Source organism: Hydractinia symbiolongicarpus, chromosome 1 (assembly GCF_029227915.1).
Source record: "Hydractinia symbiolongicarpus strain clone_291-10 chromosome 1, HSymV2.1, whole genome shotgun sequence".
Taxonomy (NCBI): Eukaryota; Metazoa; Cnidaria; class Hydrozoa; order Anthoathecata; family Hydractiniidae; genus Hydractinia; species Hydractinia symbiolongicarpus.
Window position 1 is genome coordinate 31199218 of NC_079875.1, and position 23214 is coordinate 31222431.

At 35.5% G+C, this 23214-nt stretch overlaps 2 protein-coding genes across 4 annotated transcripts; both read left to right on the top strand.

The window, feature by feature from the left end:
• Positions 1-6882: 6882 nt before the first annotated feature.
• On the top strand, positions 6883-17237 carry LOC130649508 (uncharacterized). 2 transcript variants are annotated; one of them, XM_057455804.1, is made up of 9 exons: positions 6883-9317; positions 15336-15499; positions 15583-15745; positions 15860-16042; positions 16114-16217; positions 16306-16461; positions 16535-16856; positions 16943-17026; positions 17103-17237. In XM_057455804.1, exons 4-9 carry the CDS (start codon positions 16018-16020, stop codon positions 17117-17119), a joined length of 708 nt encoding a protein of 235 aa, XP_057311787.1. In that variant the 5' UTR covers positions 6883-9317; positions 15336-15499; positions 15583-15745; positions 15860-16017; the 3' UTR covers positions 17120-17237. The 2 variants fall into 2 exon arrangements, with proteins under 2 accessions (XP_057311787.1, XP_057311778.1); XM_057455795.1 differs by having other exon boundaries at positions 15336-15745.
• Positions 17129-18953, top strand: LOC130649492 (uncharacterized). Of its 2 annotated transcripts, none has more exons than XM_057455784.1 (7): positions 17129-17284; positions 17360-17523; positions 17605-17858; positions 17940-18138; positions 18238-18286; positions 18405-18548; positions 18618-18953. In XM_057455784.1, exons 2-7 carry the CDS (start codon positions 17410-17412, stop codon positions 18776-18778), a joined length of 921 nt encoding a protein of 306 aa, XP_057311767.1. In that variant the 5' UTR covers positions 17129-17284; positions 17360-17409; the 3' UTR covers positions 18779-18953. The 2 variants fall into 2 exon arrangements, with proteins under 2 accessions (XP_057311767.1, XP_057311761.1); XM_057455778.1 differs by having other exon boundaries at positions 17130-17284; positions 18238-18340.
• Positions 18954-23214: the final 4261 nt, after the last annotated feature.

Genomic DNA, 23214 nt, shown 5'->3' on the forward strand with positions numbered 1-23214 from the left:
TGGACCACAATCTAAAAAAGTCAAGAAACTCATACAAATGTATATTAAAAAATCATGGTTTAGGAATCGAAAAAGAAAGTTTGTCAAAGATAATCTAATAAAAAAAATGCCGGCACGAGAACAAATTCCTTTTAAACAATTGGAAAAGTAACGATTAGTGTTTATGGATTTATATAGAAAATTATTGACATTGTAGTTGTATGCCTGATGGTCGTGAATACGTGAAACTTATAGTTGCATACGTAGTTGTTGTGTTTTTTCAAGCTAACTGAAAGTTATATCACTCTTTTTTGTTTATATGAACAACCACCTACGATATAAAGATTCAGTGTTTACGCCAGTCAAGCACTCTACTCGTATCAACGAAAGCTAATAAGAAACAAAGAGAAGAATAGAAGTAACTACATCGCAAAGCAGATCTAACTAGCCATCTAAGACAAAGATGTTAATGAAAAAAAGGAGGTTTCTCTTTAAAGAATAAGAGGCCACTGGAGAATTTCGGTATTCTTCGCTTTACAGGGATGATCAAAAAGCTAATGGTTTTCGGCTGTACTGAAACAAACACCTATGAATGTGGAAACATGAGAATTGGTGAAATTCCATGCTTGGGATCTGGTGCGGGCCCTTGAGTAAGCCTCCCTTGCCTCCTGAAAGACACCAGCCGCATTAAACGTTGGAAAGAGAAGAGGCAACAAACACAAATCGTATCGTTGTTGCTTTTACCTACTGACACAGAACCCAGAGCTAAGAAAGGTAGACTAGGAATCCAGCCGTTAGAAATGTTGTGACAAAGAATGAAAAGCAGCAAATCTGGAAACAGAAACGCTTTCTGACCTTAGACATGAACACTTGAGAAATCAAGAAACCACCCCTTTAGAAAAGTAGACTTAAACCCAGCGGCGGCAACCCAGAAAATCATTACTTCATCACCAGTCAACTTATATGCTTCGAAATGTGCCTCGCTCTATTCTTTGGAATACGACTATTCATTTAAGAACATCCCTACACCGGACAGGGAAACTGTCTGTTGTTGTAGTGTTTCCTAAGGTTTTGAATCTCTGGCCAACAAAGAAGAATCTTCACGCTGGGAAACGATTAACAGGAGAAAATCTTTGTGCGGTTTGATTCTCATTGATGGCGATTCAACATGAGCGAGTGATTGTTACTATAGCCCTGGGCTAACCCAAGCCATGTGAGGAAAATTGTTGAGATGGCACACATGTTGGCCGTTGGATGTTACCGGGAATTGTCTACCAGAGCGGGGACTCCAATTGGGTCCGCGTAGCTCAAAATGATCATTAAAAACTTCTAGACTCCCCATCTAAGCCCCTCCTTAAAATAATATAACCCCTTGATATTTGTGAGGCTAGTCATGTAAAATATGCACATCTATTTATCTATAGCACATGTGATTAAAAATGAGGATTAAAAAAAATTTATCAGGATTAAGAAAAAGAATGACTGGTTCTAAATAATACTGAATACTCAATAAGCCAAACAATTATTTACAGATGATAACTTGAAGGTTACTTTCTTTTATCAATTTCACTTTTAAAATTGACGAAAACTCTTTTCTTAAAACAATGAAACGCGTTTGATCTACGGCTGAATTTGGTTCTTGGTTTTAATGAAGACATTGCAATGTTTTGTAAAAAAAGAAGACATTGCCGTGCCAATTTTGTAAACACTTCTAAAGGAATAACATACCACATGCGTTCAAAACAACAATAAAATTTGCTAGGAGCAGCAGTACTTTTGTGGGACTTTTGTGCAATATATTATGAAAGGTATAAATTATTTCTTGTACTGTGGTGCTTCTTTTTTCTTAGTAGGCCTTAGTGTTTTTCTTGAAATACAAGAGAAAAATAATTTACAAAGAGGTGGCAAGCCACCGCAATGATGAACTCAACCTGTTAGGTCTTTGGAAATAAGCTAGAGGTTGTACTTCTCTACAGAAAATGCCTCTAAAAGCACATTTCTCCCTTTTTACAAGGAATTAATTAAAAATATATATAAAAAAATAAAAAGGACACAACACATTTAAAAAGATAAACAGAACTTTAACCAAGGGCACGTAGGTTTCGACCCATATTTCTAAACCTAAGTACCCTGGATGTCTAGCTGGGTCACCTCGAAGAGGTCTGCGGACGGTCATCAGCAGAAACTAGACATCCCTATCTTCCTAAAGTAAACTTTGACCACTTTCTGTTTAACTGAGCTATTCCTTGTTTTTAAGTCAGGTAATAAGTGGAGTCGTTACTCTCCAAAGACAAGATCATATGTGATCAAACCCACCTGCTAAATTTTTTTTTAACTGGGGTAATAAGTGGAGTCGTCACTCTCCAAAGACAAGACTGAGTGTAGTCAAGCCATCTTGCTAGACTAATTTTTATTTGAGGTAATAAGTGGAGTCGTCACTCTCCAATGACAAGACTGAGTGTAGTCAAGCCCCCTTGCTGACTCATTCTGGTTAAAATATTTTTACCTCAGCTCTTCAAAAATGAAAACATATGACTTGTGACTGTTAATAAGGCGATCATCACAGAAAATTACTGCTCTATCGTTGCAATGTATCCACCTGTGAACCATTTGGTCGAAGACTATGGTTGTGTAGTGACCATTATTTAAGTTGCCGCAATAGTTGATAATAGCCCTTAATTGAAAATTTTTACGAAATTTCACTTCGTCATCTACGGTATGGAAAGGGTGCCAGGGTAAACAGTAAAACAAGAGGCAATTTTTGACGCAAGGCCGTTGGCACTGGCAAAACGTTTTAGCTGTAAAATGGGATGGGAACTGCACGACACTACCTCTTTTTCAACTAGAGCAGTTTGATGAGAGTTGCAAACATGGCAGAAGTAGGCATTGGTGTCTGACAACTCCTCGCTTTCAAAGAAATTATCTAAGGAAGATTGTAGCGTAGGGTACAGAGAAAGTTGGATGCATGGTGCTATAACTTCTGAGGAGCTGGTAATATGACATGAATTGCAAGTGGTTGATGTCTTGATGCCAATACTAAAAAGACTCTCAAGAAATGGAAAGTCTAATGACAGACCAGGTAGGAGTTATTCAAGAACCTCTGGGACGTATTGCTGAGCTTCCCTTCGCAGCTGAGTTATGATGTTGCATAGCACGCAAAAAATGGGAGGGATCAACTGGACTTCTAGAAACAGCCAAACTTTGAAGAGAATAGGAGTAACTACATCGCAATGCAGATATAACTAGCCTTTTAAGACAGAGATGTTAATGAGAAAAAGGAGGTTTCTCTCCAAAGAATAAGAAGCCACTGGAAAACTTTTAACACCTACAAATGCTTCGCCTAACTTTGGGGTTGTTTTGCTGACAGAAATGGCTTCTTTAACTTTTGGAAGGTTATAAAAACATTTTAGGATTGAGTTTGCATAACATGTGTTTTCTCAAGTTTTTTAGACCGCTATTCCTAAAATCAGGGTTAGATGGCAATGCGACTGTTGCTTTGGAAGACCTTGTAGCAGGCTTTTCGGGTTTTTTGATTTTACAAGATTTTGTGTGACTTGCGGAAGATTTCTCAGGGGTTTTTGATTTCTTACATTCCATATTTGTAACAGAAGAAACTTTAGGAATGATTGGGGCCTTTTCAGGCTCAACCTAAGCGGTAGAATTTCGAGACATCCAGATGTAAAAAGGAGCACTCATGGAGGTAAAAGTTAGGGACTTTAATAGGGAACGTAAAGGCTTGTTAGGGAAACCAAGGCGACGAAATTTAATTTTGAAAATATTTTCTAACATTCTTTAATTCCTACCAACCCAAATTTTATTTCAAATAGCTATTCTATGTCATATAGTGTCAGAAGTTTAACACTTGTTTGTAATCAACTGTAAAATATTTTCCCCAAGAGCCTCATCGTGAGGCTTTTAGTATGTTAATGTACATAAAATTTCAGTTCTAACGGTACCAAATAAGCTAGTCTGTAAATTTTTGCTAGGTCCGCTTTTAATTCAGCCAGACCATAACAAGACATTATTGGCGCAATACTTTTGCAAACGTTTTGCTACACGATTATGTCTATTGCCAACAATTTTACGAAGCTAACAGAAGCGCCAGCAATAATACTATTCGTCTCAAAGGGGGATTACATTCATCGTAAGTATATGGACTCTTCTTTTCTTTAATTTTTATGTTGGAGTATTCAGCCCATTGATAGAATCTGTTACGGCGTCCTTATGGTTTAGAGACATCTGCAACAGCTTTATGGCGCCGTAGATTAGTGGCTATAGCTCTCGTACTCTGTGCGGGAGACGCGGGTTCGATTCCTATTGACGGCAATTCAACATGGGCAAGTGAAGGTTACCATAGCCCTGGAGTAACCCATGTGAGAGTAATTGGGTAGATGGCTCCATGTGTGGGCCGTTGGATGTTGCCGGGAGTTGTCTAGTAGAGCGCGGGCCCTAATTAGGTCTGCGTAGCTCAAAACGAGCATTAAATACTCTAGGACTCTCCATCTAAGCCATGGCCCCTCCTGGAAATAATAGACAGGGTATATCCCTCGATATTAGTGAGGCTAGCCATGTTAAATATGCACATCTATCAATCTAGCTCGACTTTACCGTTTATCAGCAAAATATTTGAACTTTTTGTGTCTGATATTTTTTATCAACATCATTGATGAGGAACAAATATTAGTGGTCCCAAGACACCTACGTGTGGTACACCAGAGAGTACAACAACTGGTGCTGATCTACTGTTTTGTCTTGCGTTCATTTTGTGTTCATTTAAACACTAGTATTTAGTCCCGTCAAAAATTCAATATAGATACCTCATAAAAAAACAGCGAAATAGTGAGCGAAATTAATCATAAAATTCATTTTTTTTTTCGTCAAAACATTTTGTTGTTAATTCCATTCAAGCGGGAATAAATTAAATCTAATATGTTTTTCATATAACATTAGACGTGCCTAATGGAATAATAAAATTTAATTACCTGTGACTTTTGTGTAATAAAGTTTACATCATTACACAAAGGTTTTTTTGAGAACAATAAAATAAATTAACCGTGACTTTTTTAAAGCAAAAATTTTAAATCAATTTGAAAAAGCACACAAAACACAGACTAAAATAAAAGTTTAGCAAAAGTGAGATGTTACCGCGACTGTTTCTTTAGGAAAAACAACATCAGCTTTGCCTGTCACAGACACACGGAACTGGTGTATTATTATATAGATCACTCCCTATTGTTATTTCCGCAAGGTGCCAAGTTGGATAAGGTTCATAAAGTGCTTAACAAAATGTATGGTCGTCATGACATACTTTAAAGATTTGCACTTAACTCTAGAGATTTCTTTAATCAGGTAGTGAAAGTCCACTGAATATATAAAAACGTAATATTACACCCTGGTTTAAGTGAAAGAAAGAGAGCTTAGTCACTGCAGATGACCCTTACAGGAACCTTAGTTAAGGTGAACCCGCTCAGCTTCTAAGTATATCAGCTAGTTCTGTGAAAGGGTTCGAAACTGCTGATATACTAGGTTGGATAGGATTGGGGGTGTTGATATAATTAAAGTGTTTTTAAGAAAATAAAAATAGTAAAAATAAAAAATTAATATATGTTCTCTTTTTCTGAATTGTGTTGCTTGAAATGTATGTTGTTGTCTTGATAGTTAAGATTGTGACAGTTGGTAGCGCTCCGTTAGTTCGTTGGAAGTGTAGTTTGGCACTCTACACTAGAGCATAAACTGTGGCAGAGTTATGCTAGGTTCATGTCTCTCAATACATTGCTGGATATTTCTACATGGTTATGTCATTTCGAACATTGTATTTTGGGATTAGTCTTTGCATTATCAGATATTTTTGCTGTGGCGGTTGGTTGCGCTCCGCAAATATTTGTTGGTGTAGTAGGTGGTGCTCTACACAAGTGCACAAAGTGTGGTAGGGTTTGTGTAATGTTAAGGTTTGATATGCTTTGTGGTTTATGATACAATGCTCATTTTAGTAATCTTAGGATAAGTTATTTATGTCTTGTTCACATATTCCATAATTTTGATAGTTATGTTAACAAAATTTTTTAACGGATGACTGTACCAGTCTTCATTATTACCCCAGTCAAAAATAAAACAAAATCAATTAAAAATTAAGCTACCAAGGGGGTTTGATCATACTTGGTGTTGTCTTTGGAGAGTGACGACTCTACTTATTACCCCGGTTAAAAAAAATATATATGTTAGCAGGGGGTTTGATCACACAAGATCTTGTCTTTGGAGAGTAACGACTCCGCTTATTACCTGAGTTAAAAACAAAGAATAGCACAGTTGAACAGAAAGTGGTCAAAGTTTACTTTAGGAAGATAGGGATGTCTAGTTTCTGCTGATGACCATCCGCGGACCTCTTCGAAGTGACCCAGCTAGACATCCAGGGTACTTAGGTTCAGAAATATGGGTCGAAACCTATCTGCCCTTGGTTAAAGTTCTGTTCATGTTTTTAAATGTGTTGTGTCCTTTTTATTTTTTTATTTTTTTATATTTTTTGAATTAATTCCTTGTAAAAAGGGAGAATTGTGCTTTTGAAGGCATTTTCTCCAGAGGTGTACAACCTCTAGCTTATTTGCAAAGACCAAACAGGTTGAGTTCATTATTGCGGTGACTTGCCACCTCTTTGCAAATTATTTTTTTTCGTTGTAAGTAAGGCAAAGGAAGGAGTCCATAACATTTTAAAAAAAGTAATTACCTAGGTACATAACCTCCACTTCTTATTTGAAAAATTTTGTTTCTAGGTAGCAAAAAACACCAAAACTCCATAGCCGTTCCCCCCAAAACAACACGTTATCTCGCTAACTAAAAACAGTAGTAGAGAATGACCATATTAAATTGCTGAATGGCACTGGTTTTCGACCGAAGTTTAATATTTTTGATGTGTAGGGACGAAATCGTATTGAAATGCTATATACTCTCCACTGTCCTTACTTTTCCCTTATATTTGCCTTATTTAATGAGGAAATGAGCTCCGCTTTGCTCCACAATAACTGTACAACCAATTCAGCAAGCGATTGTCCTCTGTTATGGTTGTACGTGAAGAACTTCTGTCTTAATAAGGTAACATTCCTTTTTTTAAGCAGTATCCATTAAATTTATTTATGATTACGTCAAAGTCCATAGCCTCCTTATCATTATTAAATGAAAATGTGTCATAAATTTGTCTTCCTTGTGGACCTATGCATGTTAACAAAATACTTGACTTAACTTTTGTTGACTTGCTATCCTTTCCTCTAGTGACATGGTAGAATTCCAGTTCTTATTTCCTTTTCTTCCAGTGTTCCCTCAAGTTCCCATCAAAGGTCTAATGTGCAGGTGGAGTGTTTCATATTTGTATGAGTTACGTTCATCCCACTTCCGACACCATGTTGTCTTCAGTGACAAGTTGCATTGCTTACTTTGTTGGTAATAATATTGTTCGCGATGACTGATGACCCTGTCAACTCATTCAATACATGAGGTAGAATCTCAGGAACATCCTGATGTGTGTTAATATTGAATAGTTTGTTCCTAGCGTTGAACATCTAACGTTGTAACGCACAGAGAAAGGCGGAAGGATCTATAACTGAGGTGGATTTAGACAACAGAGACATATTCTGCAAGACGGACTTGGCCAGGGGAACAAAAAAGGACTCCGGTGCACTTTGCGAACAAAGTGCAGGAGTAACAGATTTTGTTTGCAGGATAGAATTAGCATAGCATGTATTCCCTATATTAATGAAGTCAGCATGAGTTGGTTTTCTGGAGTTCTGTTGGTAGGCGGTTCTGGGTCCGGGTGTAATTGACCTTTAGCCAATGTTGGCCTTTGTTGGTGTTGCTGTGGTCGTTGCTGCGGGCTTGTAACCCTTATCAATAGAAGGGGGGCACAGATGTGGAGCCTGACGCAAGATTGCAGCTGCCTTGGTTCTACGTAAAAAAGTTCCTGGCTAGCCAATTGCAAAAGGATGCTTTCATACAAACGTCGCCTAATTTGCGGATGGCTTGAAAAGCTTCTTTGTTTGTGATACCAAACCTTTTTAAACAAAATGCAACCGACCGAGAGCAACATCCACTTGCACCCACTTTAATTGCGAGCAGATTTACTTGCCATCCATTATGCTCGATAATATTTGTCAAAGGGATGTATTTATAGGGCCTTTTGGAGTGCCAGGTTTCCATGTTTTCCTTACAAGGGCAATTAAGTTCAATTAAAATAACACGTTTCCTGTTATAGCAACATGACCAGGAAAAATAAGTTCACCATTTAAATCTAAAAGAAATAACCAGTCAGTGGCAAGATGCAAAAGGCTTACCGCTTTTGATTTTTTGCTAGAGGGGCGACTGCCTGCTTTAACAAATATTATATTATTTAGGTGCTTTACGGGAGAGGAAATAGATTTGGAAAATGTGGTGATCGACTGTGAAAGTTCGCGCAAGACAGAGTCGTGACGAATCCTGAATCTACCCTGCGTTAGAGCAGTTTTACAGGCCCCTAAAATGTGAGCTGTAGTGCACGCTTGTTTTCCACACAAGAAACAGAAGGATTCGATACATATACGCCAACGCCTTTAATTACTTAAAGAAGGAAGAACATCGTAGGTTAAGCTTAAACAGAACGACAACAGGTTGGGTTCCATGGCAAGCAGAGACTTCAAGGAGAGGTCGTTTAACATAGTTGTCCCATCTGGTCCAACTTCCTTGCATCTGCAGTTGCAGAGCTCTGGTCGTATCCTTTTCACTATCAATTTCTTTTGCAGTCACTGATACTAATTTCCTGTAAGAATGAGACTGTCTAAGAGAAGTTCCTTTATGTTTAGGACAGAGACCTACCTGTTTCCCTCAATATGACTATATCATATGCTCATGATTACCTGGTTGTTGTAGGTGCAAGATAATCATGTTTTTCCTAGCCCTGTCCAGGATTTGATTGCTGAATCTCTCATTTGTAAGAGTGTTATAGCCATTAGACCAACCTGGCATAAATTGATGCATAATTTTGCATAAAGTTGAATCTTATAAGAAGAAGTTTACAGTAAAGTCTAATTTACTGTGCTTTTCAAAAACGTCAAAATACAGTTTTCTAATATGAATGTCCCGATCAAACCCAAACAAATGTGGTCACATTTTACCCTTAACAGCCAGGAAATTTATTATAATTGGTTTTTATGAGCACTCTAGCCTAATCAATGAGGCTTTATTAAAGGGTGTCAACTTCAATTTATATATGAATCTTTTCATTTTCTTAAAAAAAATGTATTTGTTTTCCATCACGATTTTGGACTGGTTATGCAAAATTGACATCGTCTATCTCCTAGATGCTAAACAAGTGGGAGGTAAGCTCTAACAGCCAACAAATATTAGAGCAAATCCCTAAAGATTGATCTCCTTTAAGCGATTTTTGGTCGCCCTGACTTTAGCGATTGGGATGTGAGCATGCGCATAAGGTTGTTTACCTAAAATTGCGCAACATAAATGAGTTGTTCGCTAAGATCCACAAAGGAGTTAAAACAGTTTAAACCTTTTTAGCAATCATTAGCAACTTTTAATGTCACAAATTTTTGAGAGGCATTCAGAATCAAAATTATAAACATTATGCTAAAAAAATATGCTAAAATATTTTTCTGCAGAAGAATGAAAATAATTAATTCAGGAATCAATTATGTTTGTTTAAGTGAGTGAGGCTATTTGCGCTCAAAACAAAGGATATCTCGATAGTGACCAAGTGAGCAAAAAACAATGGCATTAACCAATCAAAAAGCCTGGTCAGTATTCTCACCACGGAAAATTAGTAGTTTTTCCTACTTATCTATTCCGATATGTATGTATATGTATAACCAAAATGTGTCCAACTCTTTTTACACAAAATACGGATAATGTTTACTTGGAAATTTGTTCTCGACGCAATATTCCATGCGGGTTGCGACACAATTTATCAGAAAATACTACAAAATGGTAAGTTAAACTAGAATGGTATCCAGTTTTCTTATACGATTGTCTAGGGCAAACCGTAAATTAAAAGGAGTGTCAATGTGGTCATATCTTAACATTAACAGCCAAGGAAATTTTCAATTGTTTTTGTAATTTCCCGATTATTAGTACTAGTTTAACAGAGAGGACTGGGAAGCCAAGGAGAGCGACAAGGCACGGCAAGAATAGGCACAAGGCAAGGTCACAAAACTGTCCCCTTCACATCATGTAGACAAATTAAGAGAATGTAAAGGGATGAAGGTAATAAATAAAATTATTTTATTTAACGTAAAACAACAACACATTGATAAGGTCTAACGCGACCTTCACGACCTCCACTAACCCTTTGGCTACCACGACCACTGGAACCTCTACTACTGGGAAACTTCTTTCCTCCGTTGTGCACCCAACTGCCTAACGACTCCTCGTTAATTGGGCCACTATGGCGGAGCCGAAACTCCAAAAATTGATTCCAGACGTTCACTAAAATAAAAATAATAGAAAGGTTAATCCAATAAGTTACATAAAGTAAATTATACTGAAGTTTTAAACCCAAACACGAAAATTTAAAATTTTGGAAAAGTAATATCTTACTCAATTTTGAATCAGGTGACGTTTTCGTTGGATCATAACCCGTCCATTCCACTCCCCCCGGTTTGACCCAACGACCAAAAAGACCTGTAACTTGTTGAACCGGGATGCGCAATTCTGTGAGTAATAAGATCAGCATGAAGCGCGACTAAAAAGATGAAATTTGCGATTAATTGTTTATTCATGAATGCGATGAATATAATAATAATACACTTACCAAGTTTTTAATCAATGGTGTTCTTCATTTTTCTTTATTTTGCTAAAAAAACAAATAAAGCAGTTGCAAATCATTACAATATAATAGGTCCATTCTTTCTTGGCTAACAGTACAGTTTAGGATACTGGAAACTATTTATTTTCATTGATGCATTTTAAAGTTCTTGTTGGTTTAATGAGCGCTCATATGTTCATTTTTGACAAGGTGGCATTTCATTTTCATGATTGTTACTTATTTTGTTTAGCTTAATTAAAACTGTAAAATTAAGCCTATCATAAATGTTTACTATATAAGGTAAAGTAAAACAAACAACATCCATAGCCTTGTTGCTCATACAGAATGTCTTTTTTTTCCTCTTTTGCTGTGAACAATTGGTCAGCATATTCGAGTAAAAAGTCTCCTTTTTTATAGATGCTGTCTGTAATTTGGCGTATTGCCATACCGTAATAATTTTGCAATTTATTTATGACTTTATCAGTCAAGAGTCCCTTTCTAGAAAGAGGTTTTACCCCTCAGATTGCTTTCTCTTCTCCCAAACACTGCATAGAGAACGTCAACGTCGACACGTGTAATATCTCTGTCACGACTCCATTTAAGGATGCGTAACCTCGACGCTGCCAAGATTCATCCGTACTTTCTTCTATATTGTCAATTGTATTTCAGTATGTCTTTTCTGATTTCATTTTCAGCTTTAACCATTAGGTTCCTGGCTGTGGCAACATAAGAACTATGTAATTCTTTATTCATGGATTCAAAAGAATCTGAGTTCATTGGTTGTGGCATATTCATTATCGTGCACAATGTTTTCAAGGCAATATGACCACAATGGCTCGATAGTTGATTTCATATGACCTCCTACCTCTCTCTCCATCTTCTTGTAATACTTCACAAGAAGTTTGAAAGTTCATTTCCCAATCACATTTATTAAATTTCAGACACAGAGCATGCGAAAGTCCCTCCTTCTTTTGTACATCATGCTGAATGTTGATCGCAGAAGTGCAGCTTGGGCATATAGCTACAAAGTAGAGTAACCCAAGCAGAAGGTCTGTGTCGATCAGTATGTTGCATTCATAGTTAGAATGTGGATCTTCTTCTTGGTTAATGATAAGAAAAGACCAATTAATCTTATTTGTAGACGATGAAGCGTTTGCTGCATTTTTAGCATCTTCAGGCTGTTGTGTATTCTTATCTGGATTGTGATTCAATTCCTCATGTGTTTGTGCACTTGAATCTGTCCCAGAAACATTTTTTCTCTCGTAATAACGTCTTTTTCTAGCTCTCCCAAATTTAAATCTTTTACCTGATCCCATAATTTCAATGTAAAGCTCTTTTCTATAATGTAAGCCTCCATCAGCAGCCCCCAATGTAAAATGTGGTTTTAACTCATGGAATTTAGCGTGGTAAAAGGGCGAAATAGCTACAGCACGCCCCCAATGGGTGTTTTTGAAATTTTGAATTATTATTATTAGCATATGCATGGAAGGGCAGTTATGTTGCAACTTATAAAAACTTGGCCAGAAATCACATAATTACGTCATGGACAAAAAGTAGTGATTGAATATGAAAATTCAGACTTCATACTTTAAAATTTAATATTCGAAATCAGGATTCACCGGTGCCGTTTGAGTAATTTTAACATTAATGTACCTTAGAGACAGCATTTCTGCCCGACAAAAGGGTTTCACTTTGACAATCAGGGTTATTTTTCTATTTTTCACGGTTAAAGAGATATTTTTCAATCATTTTTGATGGTTAAATTATTTTTTAATATCATCGCCTCACTATCCCATAAAAACATTAATTTTAAAAAAATGTCAAGTGAACATGTTGTTAACTAATGTCAGGTAGGTGTATCAAAAGTGGGCCGATTTCAATGCGTATTTAGAGCGTTTATATGGCCCGAAAAAATAATTTGTTCACTATGAAAATTCGCTTTTAGTGTATCCAAGTGCACACTGAGAATTTAGAGTTTAATCAAGAGCTTGTAAAAAAGCAACATTGCAGCAAATCTGCCCGTTCTGTTATATGCACGAATTCCAAAAAAAATTGGAAATGTTAAAAAAATCTACAAAAGTTAATTTTTGCAAATATTATTCGTTGAACCCTTTTTCCCCATGTGTACTTTAACTTTGCCAAATAGCTTAAAGACTTGTAGGACTTTAACAAAGTTTTACAAATGAGGCAGATTTGCTGCACTTATTATCACTCAAGTTTCGGATATTTGCAAAAAAAAAAAGAATGATAAACATGTTTTTAGCAGATTTAAGTTATAATAATCAATAACAGAAGTCCGACGTTTAGAGACGGATGGTTTTTTTGTCAAAGATGTTTTTTCCTTGCACGAGGCAGGCAAGAGCCAGCGAAATATCTAGACACAAGTCGAAAATCATCGTGTTTATCTCCATCATCATTATTTCGTGATTGTCCATAATGCTTTAAAAGATCAACGATTCAAAAAATATCCCCACCCCTGGATTTTTGTCCGTAATTTTTTATTGTCTAGCAGGATTGACTTTAAACTTGCCGTAGAGTTTTAACTCACATGAGGTTGACAATAAATGACACCAACAGTCAACTACGCTTTTTGTTGCAAAAGCAACGGCAGTGAAAAACCTATATCTTTCTAATTTTGGTAACAATGGTTACAATTTTGATCACTTTACCACTAAATGATCTTTGTATATTATTGATTTTAATTCTCGACCTTTTTACGCCCTTTAACGCCCGAACTGCATTATAACGCCACGAGGGAGGTAAAATGGTGCTTTTGGCTATTTTTTAGGATTTGCAATGCTATATAGCAAAGGTAATTTGCATTTCTTCATGTCTCAAATGTGCATATGCATACATTTTCGATAGGGACATTTTGATGCAAAACAACTGTATTTAAAAAAAGCCTGAAAATAAGTTGAAAACTTGATTAATCATTGTTTATAGAAGTAATTTGACACACGTGGAACCTTTAAGGTTAAAAAGTGTTCATTGCGACAAGTGGTAGTAGTATATATTTGCCGACAACAGACAAAAAATGCAGTCATATAAGTGTTAACAATATGGCAGGTGCAAGCAGAAGACATATTTTGTCTTATCATCAAGCCTCTTAAAGCGAGCAAAATTTATTTAATATCTATGGTCTATATTAACAAAAAGAGCAAAGCAGAAAAATAAGGATAAAGCCATTTTGAATTAGCAAAGGTCTTGATTTAGAAGAAATTTTTTTAGCTGATTTTTAAAGGAGTCAACGGTTTTAGTCGTTGTAAATAACGTATCGTTACGGATAATATATCGCAATTTTCATATTTTTGCTGACGTCAACAATTAACCACGTACCTAACATAAAAAGAGGTTTTAGAAATAAGACCGGGTCACTCAGACTGAAAAGGACCAGGTCAGACGGAAACCTAAATAGGAATTTAAAAAATGGGTGTTAATTAATGAATACCCCCCTTAAGAGACTTCACATAATTAAAATATCTCTCTTAGGCCCTTAATATTCGAATTAGAAACAGTTGCGGGAACAAATTTAATCAACAAAAATCAGTCACATCGCATTTTCGCAAAAATTTAATATTTTACACCGCCTACCAAATTTAATTTTCAAAAACTTGATTATTCATACTATTTATGTCAGTAAATTACTACGAGCAACCTCCACCCGAGTTTATGGCTTCCGTTGCTGTTGAAAAGTTTTCCATATCCGCGAAATCAAATTTCCGACCAAATTTCTTTCGGTCAGGGGATAGTTAATTGAAGGAATTGGCGACCAAAAGTAGTTGAAAACACACTTGATCTCACATAGTTTGTATTTAAAGTTTTTTGTCATACAACAGATATAAAATGTTACTAAAAATCCCTGGATATTTTATCATATAAAGGATTTTTCCAAGAAGTTTTATAGGCCTAATTTCCAGAAAGAAATTCTCGAAACTATATTGTCAAGAACCGATTATTTCATAAGCATCTTTATAAGGAATGAATAACAAATCGAAAAGGGTACGCTTAACGTTATTTTGACATTTAGATTTTAACCCCTTCCTTCCTGCCCCAAACCTCAAAATCAAAAAATGTCATATTTGAGTAACGGTAATCTCTGAAATTAAAATCGATTTGACATGCACTCCTGTGGGGCGTGAAGACAACCAATGAGTTTAAAACTTTCTATTCTTAAAATGTCATGTCTCGCCGCATGTAATATTTAAACGTCAAAGGATTGACCCCTCCCTCCCTAACGTCGGAATGACTTCTTGATTTGTGAGTTATCCCTATGCAGACTCGACTTGGATGAAAATTTAACCACCAGGAAACTTCAACCATAAAGTTAAACTTTTGTGCCCTAAGAGTATTTATATCTGGAAGAAAAAATAATATAAGAGCGCAAAACTTTGGGGGAGTTCCGATTAAACGAATTTGGTCAAATCGATCAATCTTAACCAACAGCTTCCACTTTGCATTCAATTGAATTAAGTTACTAGTCCTCAGGATCCTGCTAATCATTACTTATTTAATTAACCCTAGAAATTAGAAATCTTTGATAATAAGTAGCAATTTGTGACAGATTCTTTCTTTTTTATTTTAGATGAAAGAATTACTCAAACGCTTTGCATTAAAAGCAAGTAGCAACCTTGATTGTGGTGCTGTCCATAATATGCATATCATGCACATTCTTGAACAACTAATACGTGGGTACATGTCTGGTAGCAATAATCAAAAGTGGAAGAATTCGCTTTTCTCCGGAGTGAAGTAAACTGTTTAACTCAAATTACATTTGACAAATTAAAAATTTGTAAATTATAATATCTAAGTCTTTGATCTCACTTTACTAGAAAAAAGAATAACAATGTCAACACGTATTTCTACCGTTTTGAATGTCAAAAAAGGGGAACGATCCACTTGCATCTACTTGTTTGGATTCAAAACACTAAAGATTTAGCATTGGATCGGATTAAATGGACCATGGAATCAAAGAATCCATCCATAGGCTACCACGTATGTTTTAAAATTTCTTTATTCCAATAACTCATTCTTTATTTTCTCCAATTTAATGCTTTTATTAGTTCTTTCTTACTTTTTATTCCATCACTTTTGAATTTTCATTATTAGGTACAAAAGCTGCAAAAGTCAGATTAACGTGTTTTCCAATCGCAAGAGCCACACTGATGACAGTGGGGTAATTCATTTGGAGCACGACGTTCTTGCTTTTGCAAACAAACTCAGAGCATATATAGATACCATTCTAGGAACATTAATGTGTCGTATGGATGAAAGATTCCTTTCAATTAACAGGTAACTACTGAAATAATTACAAACACTAAAATATTTTTTCTTTCATCAAACATACTTACACTTCTTAATAGGAGAAAATGCTCGCAACGTTCCCGGTTTTACTTTGGTGTGTCAGTATCTGATGCAACTGCAATTAACGGCGCCTGAGATGACAACTCATTTCGCAAACATTAAAGTCAGTTTACCCAGTTTATTTTATTGTCTATTGTAATAGTCAATGTCTTTGCAACATTCAAAATCTTTGCAACTATGTTTATTTTAAGGTTGCTTGGACACCTACTAAAACAAAGACGTTTGTTATACCAAAACCGTTGAATCCCAATGAAAATACGGTGATTCAAAAGTATCTCCAAAGGCCGCATTATTGCACAGAAATGTCACTGCAGAACTATATCCGCAATTTTGATACAGCAAAAAATGTAATATCTCTATACGCATTAATATCAGTTATTGCTTTTTTTGCGAATTTTTGTAATACTTCTTTATTTTTAGCCACCCCCACCATATAGGGATCAAAAACCAAGATTGGTGGCAACAATATACGCCTCAATATTTAACCCCGTTTACTTTTGGCAACATACGTTAATGTCAATGCCATTTCGAAACACGTCAGAAATTGTGAACCCAGAATCGGAGGACTTACCCGAATCAATTGCATATTTTCATAATGCCTTGATAATCAATCCGACATTTTGGAACGATAATCAGAAAATACGCAATCATTTGGAAGCATCTGTTCACAAGCGTTATTATATTGACACGTTTCTAGTGTACCTTAAGTCGCTACGTTTAAAGATATTGGCATACCAATCTGGTAAGTTCATATTTTCATGAATATTAAAAGAATTTTGACCCATCAGCAATATTGATATAACAATTTTTATACAATTCCTCATTTAGGAGAAATAATAGTAAACGATAACGCTGAGGATACCGAATTTTCTATAGAAGATCTAACTGTAGTCAATGGATCGCAGAAAAAATGTAAATCTTTCTTCATCTTGCATATAAAAATGTATCTTACCAGCATTTTGTTAACAATCTTATTTTCCGTACACAGACAAATCCACAAGCTAATTCTGATATCGACAATGTTTCCCTCGACGAACAGTCAATGGATTCAAGCTTCATTGATGACGACAGCGATTGTGTTCAAAGTATTGATATTAATAACTACAATGAATCGGAAGATAGTATCTCCTTTAAATCGCAAAATTTCACTTTGTGGCAACCCAGGAACAGGTGCAAGCAACTTTACTTCTTAGAAATAACGAATACAATATTAGTACTTACTTTTTATTAACTTTTTTAAAACAGGAAAATCGCATTGGTAAAAACCATAATAGCATTCGCGATAGAAAACAAATATGACGTCTTTGTCGCTACACCAACGGCACTACTCGCCGATAATACCAGTTGAAGATTCACCATGGGAAATAAATTGGCATATTAGTTGGTTCCAGCTTATTGTAGTGGATGAGGTAACTTGTTAATAGAAACAACTGCTATTAAATATAACTATACAATTAAATTAAATTCACTTATTATTCTATTACACTTAGATTGGTCAAGTCAATTCTCACATAATCAAGCATATAATGAAAACCTTTGATGCACTTCCATCGAATCCTATTATAATTTTTCTGGGAGATGCGCATCAAAGTTTACCACTAATTACGGTTCAAGGAAAAACAAACTTTGATTCAAGCTTTTTCTCAAGTTTGATGACTCGTTTATTTAAAAAATTTGAACTACATACCTCACATCGTAGCACAACTTTGTATAAAGAGTTTCTGGACAAAATCAGAAGTTTTAAGTATGGTTTCTTCCCGCAGTATACCTTTTTATACTTCTATTTCAATTTTGTTAAGACATTGCCATTCTATTTATTTTTTAGTATTACATTTGACGAAATAAAACGTATTTTTGAGCATACAAAAATACCAAGTACCAACAAAGTCACCGGCAAAAGGATTTTAGCCATAATTACAGAGAATCCAAATACCATATATATAGCATCTTCCCACAAGACAAAAGATTTCATTAACAAAACTGTGATGAATTACCTTTTCCGCGACGAAGAACCTGACATTGAGGCAAGTATTTCAACCTACAGTAATTTCACCATTACTCCAACAACGAATATCAACTTTATATCCAAATAAACATTTACATTTCTATTCTGCTTTTCTTAGGTAATCGATAGCTCAGGAAAATGTCAAGTGTATTTCGTCGGTTCAATAGGTATGTTGACGGAAAATCGCGATCAAATAGGTTCTTTTATGAATGGCGTCATAGGTAAGAAACGTTTTTAATAAATTTCAATGTATTTTACATCATTGAAAATACATGTGTCTACTAGGTAAAATAATCAATGTGCAATCAACCATCATTGCTGTAGAAACCGCAAGAACGACAGTTTACGTTTATCCGATATATGACAGCCACAGAACCTATTATTATCCAATCATACCTGCATATTGCCAAACGGCTTTAAAATGTCAAGGTTAGTGAAATACTTTAACGCGCCATCACTTCCTACGCACTTTGATCCTAATAATTTCCGTTTTTTTAGGACAAACACTCCCACATATTACCTGGGCCATCGACAGAGACACAATTGGTCCCGGCATTGGCTACGTTGTGTTATCACGAGTTCGTGAAGCACGAAACGTAGAATTTGCGACAGTATTAACAGCAAAACACATAACGCCTATGACGATATTGCAGTCATGACAATTGTAAATAAATCAGTAACAATGTTTACAGAACATAATTCATTTTTTACTTTTTCCCACTACCCACACCTACGCCTACTGTTTGTTTGAAAAATTAAATTTTGTTTGTATTAAATGTACGCGCGTCTTCTACGATCATTAACGAAATATTGGTATAGCAATAAAATAGTACAGAGTACATTGTTCAAACAATTTCTTTTTATTAGTAATATCAAAAATAAATAAAAAGCATTCCAGCAATTCATATTTAAAATGATATTGGCCCAGCGCTTTATCTATGATCAGTAACAAAACATTAGTATGGCGCTAAAATTTTTTGTTTTAATTAACTACATCCTTTGCGTATTGTTCCACTGTAAAAAATTTTCTAAGATGTCTCCAAACAAAAATTAGCCGGTAATACATTTTTTAAACGCGCACATGACAAAAAATCACACTTAAGGGCATTATAACTTCTTTAAGGAATCACACTTAACGGCACTATAAGTTATTACGTTGTTATAAAGTAGACTTTTTAATTCGCAATATCGAAAATAAATAAAAGCAATTCATTTGTATATGTAAATTAATACTGATGCCGCACATTAACCATGATCATTTACAAATTATTATTATGGGAATCAAAATACAAAAGTACTTTGTTCCAATTATTTTTTTGTATTTATTATTTTCCTTAAACGCGCATTTAACAACGAATCACACATTGTAAAGTACACTTTCTAATTTGTTTACATTTAATACATATCAGCAATTTCTATATTGGAAATAACATTATCGCGGCGCATTATGCAAGATCAGTAGGAAAGTATTAGTATAGGAATTAAAAATGCATAGTACTTTGTTCCAGCAATAGTTTGTATTTATTATATTGATTAAGTGCGCATTCAACAACGAATCGCAATTAACGGCACTATAAGTTATTAACATAATATAAAGTAGATTTTTTTTTTCGTAATATCGAAAATAAACAAAAACATTTCAGTAATATTTATTGAAATAATATTGGCGCCGTGCATTAACCATGATTACTAAGAAAACATTAGCATGGAAATTAAAAGAAGAAGTACATATTGCGATATCGAAATTAAGTAAAAGCGTTTCAGTAATATATATTGGAAATAATATTATCGCGGCGTATTATGCAAGATCATTAAGAAAATGTTAATATGGGAATAAAAAATACAAAGCCATTCGTCCAGCAATTTTTTTGTATTTATTATATTCCTTAAATGCGCATTTAGCAACGAATCTCACTTAACGGCACTATAACTTAATAAGATATTATAACTAGACTTTTGAATTCGCAATATCGAAAATAAGTAAAAACATTCCAGCAATATATATTAAAAATAATATTAACGCAGCGCATTCATCATTATCATTAAAACATTAGTCTGGGAATAAATACAAAATACATTGTTCAAAGATTTATTGTAATAAACTAAATCTATCTTTGTAAATATACAACATATTATTCTAATTTTTGCTCCCGTTCAGGAGTTCTACAAGAACCCTCCACAGTGAAATCATCCTCTTGGGACTCGTGCTTGCGTTTACTACCTGTAGAGGGGGTTCCACAGTCCTCTAACTCTATGGTATTAAACACGGCATCGGAAGAATCATTGTAAAATGATTCTTCCAACAACGTGTCTAAATCCATAGAATTAGAATCCTGTGGTACATCCCTCAAAGAACAGGAAGCAAACTGCAAACACAGCCCCTCAAGGTAACTATCTGTGGTCGGATTCTCATAAAATCTCCCGAATTCGGGAATACATTGTAGCATGTTTGCCTTTACCCATTGAGGGTGGGTAAACACAAACCTTGCTACGCTGTAATGGGTGCTTAGACTGTAAAGACAAGCACCCAGCTTCCCCAACACCTTTGCATACTCAACCACATAAGCATCTTTGGTAGTAAAGAATTCCCCCAACTGCGTTATTGCATCCCGCACATCTATTTTTGCACCTTTATGTTTTGCATCAACAGTTTTTAAGGCATCTTGCACTATGTCCAGGTATCGCGCAAAAGGTTTTATATACTTCGTCTTTAACTTTTGTCGCAAATCGCCAAAAGCGGTTATGTTGTTGTGCAGGGATGACGCTGATTCCGACAATGCCACGCTTGCTCAGAGGTGCTAATATTAGACTGCGATTTTGTCTTGATTTACTGAGACCAAAACTTCGTAACCCCACAAACGTAAAGACCGATTGCGTTCGTTGTCCGCGAGAAGCTTTCAATGTTGGATGGAGCAAGACAAAAGTGTTACCACTCATTATTTTTTTTAGATATGGTTGCGTAAAGTTATGGCCGGATTTAGTTTTAAAAAAAATTGACCTTTCATGTACAGAGCAAATAAAACAGGTTTTTGACACACCACTGAACGCTTCTGGTGGCATAATTGGAAAAGGGTCGTCGGCAGTAGTGTTTAAACACACATTGCGAGAAAAGACTGCTGCTGTAAAAATGTTCCAACAGATGCTCTCAAAAAAAAGCAATTTTAAAAGCAGCTAATGCCTCATTAAAGATAAAACACGATTTTAGTGAAGTTGCCGTTTTCAAGGATACGATACTTACTACTTTAACGAAAAACCCATTACTTGGTGCGTAAAGTAAAATAAAAATATTAAAATATTTTGAAATTTTAATATTAACTTTTGTGTAATCTCTGTTTCAGGCACAACATTGGCATATATTTCACCAGAGCTAATCAAAGGCGGTAATGAGGCATCAACAAATTCTTATATTTACGCCCTAGGCATAACATTGTTCGAAGTTGTAAAAGTAAGTTAAACTCACCATGGGACCGGGGCAAACACCTAACCTTAATAACTTAAAGGAGCTATATGGTGAAGAAGCAAATCAAATTAATTGCTTACTTTCAAATTGCTGGTCTCACAATTACGATAAACCAAATGCAACACAAGCTCTAGAAGTGTTTCAAAGTAAGGTTGAAGATTCTGTTGTGGTAAGTAATGAAATTTAAAACACATTCTTTTCAATCAAAAAAAATTTCATCGTACTTGAAACACGGTACATGTTTTGCAAAAGAGACATAATTTCGAAATAAAAATTAAGTAGATTTGCTACACTGTGCATAGATTTTCATGGTGACTACTCAAAAAAAACTTAAATTCCAGGACATTCCAGGACATTTTACCTTTTTTTCAGGACATTTTAAATTAAAATCCAGGACATTTCAGGACAAAATTGAAAAAAAATAAAAAATTCCAGAACAATCCAGGACAACAAATAAAGTAAAGTCATGTATTTCTTTGAGCTTAAAACTAAAAGCTGTAACAACATAAGAATTCAATCTCTGAACTAAAATAAACACTAGCTAGCCAAACAAAAATTAACCCCAATAACAAAATAGCAACGTAAGACTACAAAATACTTTTCAAATCAAACAATGGAATCCTTTCGAAGTATTAATGCTTGCTCCATCTGAACCAACTCGTCAAATTGTTCCTTCTTGGTGTTGGCTAACATTCGTAAATCGTTTGATCGTATAAGGATTTGAAAGTCAGCATTTGTGTGTGCTTTCAATGCCAATTCATCAGCATCTTTAATGAGAGTGTTTATACTGGTGTGGAGGAATTGTTTTTTCCTTTGCACTTCTTCAATTTCAGTTGAAATAACCTTTCGTTTCAATGCTTTTCCAGAATCCACTTTTAACTTCTTCTTTTCATTATTAATTTCAACATAACGCGATCTTGCACACTTGACAGACTTAACTAATTCCCTTGTAATTGGAATGTTGTGTGCTCGCACTTCTTTTGCAATCATGTGATTGTGCAGAACTCTTAATGATTTCAGCGAACATTCTGACTGGTTCTCTTTAATGAAAAAACTTTCACAGACCACTGAAAACTTGTTATTTCACTCGAAGTTATACGATTACACATACATCAAACATATTTGAACTTGCTGCATCATTTTACAGAACATTGTTTACTCACTAATTCGCTTTGTTATCGCAATTGTATTCACTTTTCGTCGTTTTGTGAGTGCTCCGAACACTCTCGCTTGTTATTATTCCTTGGTCACACCGCCATCTTGGATTTACGCCATCGTGGTCACACGCCGATTCGCTCTTCAAAGATTTCCCGCTATATCGCCGTACTCCGCCTTGAATTGCAATGTCGAACCCTGAGGACGCCGCCCCAACCGCCCCAACCCCTGCCGGCACCGATGCAACTACCGCCGCTCTGGCCATGGTGCTAGAAATGCAAAAGCAACAAAAAGTCATGCAGGAACAATGGACCCAATTCATGTCCCAAGTCCTCCCTCCCTCTGAACAACCAAGCACCTGCACCTCCATCTACCAACGAAAGAAATCGATGTTCGAAACCGGACCGACCGACGATTTCTGCGGATTGCAGTGACAATAAATGGATAATCTTCACGGATGCGTGGAGACGATACAAACAA